At 57.3% G+C, this 5,835-nt stretch overlaps 1 protein-coding gene across 1 annotated transcript in view; it reads right to left on the reverse strand.

The window, feature by feature from the left end:
• Pkd1l2 (polycystin 1 like 2) overlaps positions 1–5,835 on the reverse strand; it is a 76,945-nt gene that overhangs the window by 26,479 nt on the left and 44,631 nt on the right. The window contains 7 exon segments of the mRNA XM_010609455.2: positions 121–327; positions 637–806; positions 991–1,137; positions 1,927–2,105; positions 3,048–3,149; positions 5,581–5,723; positions 5,726–5,810. Of these exon segments, the coding sequence (XP_010607757.2) occupies positions 121–327; positions 637–806; positions 991–1,137; positions 1,927–2,105; positions 3,048–3,149; positions 5,581–5,723; positions 5,726–5,810 (1,033 nt within the window).

Consider the following 5,835-nt stretch of genomic DNA (forward strand, 5'->3'; position numbering starts at 1 on the left):
GGGGAGGGTGGGAGAGAGAGAGAGAGAGGAAGAGAGAGAGACAGAGAGGGAGAGAGAGAGAGGGAGAGAGAGGGAGAGAGAGGGAGAGCGCCCACAGCACACCCGGCTGAGCTGGAGGACCTGCCTTGATCACTGTGTCCGCTGTCATAAGGACACCGTCCAGGGCCTGTGGTGCCGTTGCTGGGCTGGGGGCCCCAGCATCCTGCGCCTTGGCACCCCGAGGCCGGGCCTGCTGGAAGATCTGCACGATCAGGAGGTCGATGGGGAACATGAGCAGGGAGCTCTCCAGCCCGACCATCACTTCCTGCCACGTGAACGCGACATCACCTGTGCAGGGCAGGGAAGGGTCCAGGAGAGGCACAGCCACAAGCCATCTCCCCTCCAGCCCTTCTAGCAGCTCCCAGAGTCCCGATGCCTCTAGAAGGGACCTGGGCCATGCCAGGGAGTCTGTGCTAATGGTGTGACAGGTGGTCCGGCCACACAACAACAGCAAGACCTCCGGAGGGTCAGGAGGTGAGGACAGCGGCGGTGACAGCACTCAGCCCCAAGAACACTCTGGGCCGCAGTGGCGTCCGGGAGGCAGGGAGCACTGATGTTCCCCGGCCACACCCCGGCCAGGAGGACAGCAGGTCTTACCCAAGTCCATCTTCTGCTCAGCGGGGTCCTTGGGGACCCCCCAGAACATGATGCTGGTCAGCATGGTGCAGAGGAGCAGGGAGAAGCAGCAGGACACCCTCTGGACCCATGTGAAGCGGCTGTGAGCCGAGCTGCTGAAAACTGCGGACGTCCTCGCAAAGAACAGGTGGCTGTGGGTGTAGAGAGAGGGAAGGAGTTCAGGAGACAGGAAGGGGCCGGGCGTGGTATCGCAGCACTCGGGGGCTGAGGCAGGAGGATTGCCGCGAGTTCAAGGCCAGCCTGGACCACATAGCGACACTGTCTCAAGAAAAGAGCAAAGTAAAGGGGATTTGCTTAAGAAGAAAGAATAAGTACCTGAACCGTGTCCTGTCCTGCTCCGTGGCCACTGGAAACACCCTGTCGAGGACGCAGTCTCCCACATCGATGGACAGCCACGAGTTGCAGAGGAAATACCACTTCTGGCCTGTCGCGGGGTCACGGACCAGCACCCGGCTCACGAACCTGGAGAAGGGACCATCGTGTGGAGGACAAGGTGAAGGGGTGAGCTGCCCTGGACACCAGGGCTAGCACTTTTGCAGACCTGAACCCCAAACGAGGAGCACCTGAAGAGACCACAGGTTCCTTCCATGCCCTCCGTGCCCGATCAGAATCAGAGCCCGCGGGGAGCTCAGGCAGCCAGTGTCAGAGCCAGCTTGGTGTGCAGGGAAGGCGCAGGAGGCACTGCTGGGACGGGAGCCCCTCGCTGCCCAGGGCCCTGGTCAGGGCAAAGCCAACTGGGAAGTGCAGGCACACAGGCAGGAGAAGCTGGAGCACACAGGACCTGATGCTGTCCAAATTCTGCCTGGATCGCAAAGCCACCCTCTCCCTGGGGCTCACGTGACCTGAGTCAGGTCTCCTCAGCCTGGGAAAGTCATGCAGTAGCCACTCTTGTCGCACAAGATGGGTGTGTCTGAGACAATCTCACTAGGTAGTTCAGCTGGCCTTGAACTCACTGTGTAGCCAGGCTGGCTCCGCCGCCCAGGCCACTGGTGTTGGCCTCAGACGCCGGGAGAACTTTGCTCTGGATGTGCGGCCACTGACCCTAGGCAAGTTCCAGGTCCACGCTGCCAAGGGTCACGGGTGGGGCTCACGCTGGACCCAATCTGTGCCCTCCGCCCCCACCCAGCTGCTGATGGACTGTGCGGGCCAGGCCCGGGCGTCTCAGACCTCGGCCTCATCACTGAGGTAGGGCTCCCTCCGTGTGGGAGCAGGGGCCTTGCCCCAGCCCGGTTTGGCCTCCTGCTGACTCACCAGGACGGGCGGTCTCCCGAGTTGTCATGCCATAGCCGGAGGCCCTGCAGTTCCCCCAGGGGGAACAGGGTGGACAGCAGGAAGAGGTCCACTCCTCCGCGCTCAAACCCAGGGGACGCAGGGTCCTCCAGGTGGTGCGGCTCGCTCTCTCCGTCCCGGCCGTACAGGGTGACGGTCACCTGCGATGCAGGACCAGGGTGGCCACCTCCACCCGGGAAAGGAGCCTGCTGGCCTTGCCCCATGGGAGGCAGCAGAAACCAGTGGAGACCAGTGCACACGGCCCTGCCCGCTCCCCTGTCCTCCCACCTCAGGCCACCTGAGCAGTTGTGGGTTCTGTTGTGTGCAGATTTGGGCGACACCTTCTATATCCGTGGCTTTGAGATCAGTCACACTCATAAAAAGCCTGCTGGCAACTTTTCAAACTCCTCCCTGGTTGTTGATTCATAGACTGATTTTTTGGTTTTTTAAAATAGGGACTAGCTGTGTAGTTCAGAGTGGCCTTCAACTTACTTAGCCCAGGCTGGCCTCCACCTTGTGGTGATCCTCCTGCCTCAGCCTCCCAAGTACTGGGATCATGTATGTATTTGTAAGGGCTGTAGAGCAGAAACTGTTTTCCTCCTAGCGTTTCCATTTTCAGTGTCTCTCAGTGCCAGGCAATGAGCCACGGTGGGGGAATGCCCATTACTCTGAAGTACATATTCTCTGGGCTCAGCCTGGCTCTACCAAATGTTTTTATTGGGAATCAGCCCACGAGTGTTTTCAGGCAGCGCAGATGGGCGGGCCTGCTTTTCTGATTGTCACAGCAGACCCCGCCCGCGCCCACCGCACCCTCAGCCCTGCCACACCGGGCTCCCCGCACCTCTGTCCAGCTGCCTCTTTCCTCTCAGCTTGATTTGGTCATGGGAGCAAAAGCCAGAAGATGGTGAATGGAGTCCATCCCAGGGAAAGCACTGGCACTCCAATCCTTGTTTCAGAGTCACTGCCCCAGCAGCAGTTTTCCCATTCCCATTTATTTATTTTTGTTTGGTTTTGGTTTTGTGAGACACAGCCTCCCTCTGTAGCCCAGATTGGCCTCAAACTTGCATCCCTCCTGCCTCAGCCTCCTGTGTGCTCCGGGGTACCTTGGAGGAGGTGGCCGCCCCTCGCCGGTGCCCGGTGTAGACCTTCAGCAGGTAGTGGTACTGAGCACAGGGGTCACTGTCCCCCAGCACGGTAATCTTCACCTGGAGGGAGACAGTGTCAGAGCTTTGCTCTGTGAGTTTACCCGCCCTAGCCAGCAGGCATTCAGCCCCGCGAGGGCAGAGCAGACTCAGGTGCTGCCCACCCATCCTGTCCATCAGTCAGCGCTGTGCTACACAACGTCGAGCCTTCAGCCACTGGACAGGTGACCCCGACCGTCCCTTGGAGAGCGTGTTTGGTTAGCACGGCTCTCCCAAGCATCGCTCGTTCCCACCAGTCTATTCTGGCCTTAAATACATTTGATAAAATTGTCATTTTGGGTTTTTTTAATTTATTTTTTTGTTTGTTTGGTTTTTGAGACAGGGTCTCGCTATGTAGTTCAGACTGACCTGGAACTCACTATGTAGCCCAGGCTGGTCTTGAACTCACAGGAATCCTCCTGCCTCAGCCTCCCGAGTGCTGGGATTACAGGTGTGCACCACCACACCTGGCAAAAATTGTCATTTTTGTATTTCCTCTTACATTATCTTCTAAAAATGAACACAAAAATATGCAAGTTTTGGTCACCACATATTTAAATAACTGGACTAAGTTGTTACAAAGCTCAAAGTACATTCTGTATTAAGTATGACCTTACCCAGTTATATTAGAAATGACCTTGATAATAATGTAAAAGTATCCATGATTGGTCTGCTGAATCACATACTTTTCACATGAAATGTCTCAGTGTCAGCAACCAGATTTGCTTTCAAGGGCACTTGTTTATTTGTTAACTTTGTTTGTTTGTTTGTTGTTGGTTTTGTGGGAGTAGGGTTTGAGACCGGATCTTGCTATATAATCCAGGCTGGCCTTGAACTCACATTGATCCTCCTGCCTCAGCCTCCTGAGTGCTGGGCTCATAGATTCTGAGGGCATTTAAAAGGGATGAAATATTCAGGTCATTCAGCCAAAAGAATCCATTCGCTGGAGGTGACCAGAGGCTGCTGTAGCCTCGGAGCTCCCTCCCTCCCCCACTGTCCCTGCTGCCAGGAGACCATCTTCAAGGACAAAGGAGGGTAAGAGCAAGACTGTGCTCCGCCAGGCCCCGGGGGCCGACTCCACCTCAGCCTGCGGCCTGCACGTAGAGGGCACCATCCAGTCGGCGCGTGAGGGCTGTGTTGCCATCCCGGGTGAGGGGCATTCGGAGCTCAGCCACAGTGGAGCCTTAAGTTCCCTCAGACACTGCTGAGCACTTGTCATCAAAGGCCTAGCACGGTCAAACACGGCGCATGCGGGAAAATTAACAACATTGTTGTCTCCAGCAACGGCAGCAGAGTCCACTGCTGTCTGATCTCATTTCTCAGACCCGTCTCACCCTCAGGCAGGCCTGGCTTTGAACCCCAGCTCCTGTCTGAGGACTCTAGCCCCGTTGTCATCCTCTTGGCCCTTGGCTGCCTCCTCTTGGAGACGACAGAAGTCTGTGCGATCCGGGGACGCTCAGTGAGCTCGGGGTCTCCAAGCCGCGCACTGCCCGGGCCCCCGGAAGCCCCGTCTGTGTCCAGGGTGCGCCCTGACTGATGGGGAGGTTTCCGAGCCCAGCCTGGGCCGGCCAGGCTGCAGCAGTCCGCTGGGGGAGGCCGGAGACTCAGAAGCTCGGGCAGGGGTGTCTCCCCCATGGGAATGGCTCCTGGGTACCCCAGGTCTGTCACACCTCACTGCCCTGGAAACTCTGCCCCACGGAGCTCAGAGAGAGGCCAGAAGCACTGCCCACCTCCCTCCATTCTTCATCGTTTTTAACCTGCTCCCTTTTGCTGTGAGGGACCAGGACCAGGAGTTCAGCTGCTTCCCTGAGTCCTGAGTCCTCACGGGCACCTGCTGCAAGGGGCTCCGGTAAGGAGCCGGGTGGGTGTCCGCCCTCCCTCCACACGTGGTCAGGAGCAAAACCATCCTGCTGATCTGAGGACGGGAGCGTGGGAGAGGAGCCCGAGGTTTTGGGTCCTTTGTAGGACGCACCTTGAGATTGTGATATTAAGTGAAATGAGTCAGACACGGGAACTTAAATGTCTCAGCGTTTCTCCTAACCCAAATTATAAGGAAAGAGCAAAGTAAAAGTAGAAAATAGGAAGCAGGGAGATAGATCTTTTGTAAGTGAGGAGGGGACCAAGAGATGGAGACAGGCTGGAGAAGAGGGAGGGCAAGGGCCCATAAAAAAGAATTATTGCTTTTTGAGACAGGATCTCTTTATCCCAATCTGGCTTTTGACTCATAGAGGTCCTCCTGCCTCAGCCTCCCGAATGCTAAGATCATAGGCATGTGCCAGCATTCCCTGCTCAAGAATGAAGATGTGTTACGTACATGTACTAACTGCCCATGACGAATGCGATCATTATGTCTTGCAAACGTGTACTAATAAAACAGAAATTGGGAAGAGGAGGCTGAGATTTCTAGGTTGGGGCGGACCAGGAGCCCCCTCTCCCCCTGGGCCCATGGCCTCACCTTGGCCCGGTTCTGCACATCCTTTCTCCTCGCCCAGATCGGCGCCAGCACGTAGAGCAGGCAGAGGCAGCCCACGGTGCTCACCACCACGGGGTTGTCCTCGAAGGTGGCGAAGAGCTCTGCTGTCCGGCGGGCGTCGATGCGTTGGGCATGACCAGGATGGTGCTTCCGAAGAAGGTGAGGGGGCTGCAGAGGCAGTGCGTCTGCGAGAGCGCGGTCCGCGGCCCCGCCTGCACCCCAGGGAGGCTGTGTGGG

The sequence above is a fragment of the Fukomys damarensis genome, unplaced genomic scaffold, assembly GCF_012274545.1.
Source record: "Fukomys damarensis isolate Sample0158 unplaced genomic scaffold, DMR_v1.0_HiC HiC_scaffold_32, whole genome shotgun sequence".
Taxonomy (NCBI): Eukaryota; Metazoa; Chordata; class Mammalia; order Rodentia; family Bathyergidae; genus Fukomys; species Fukomys damarensis.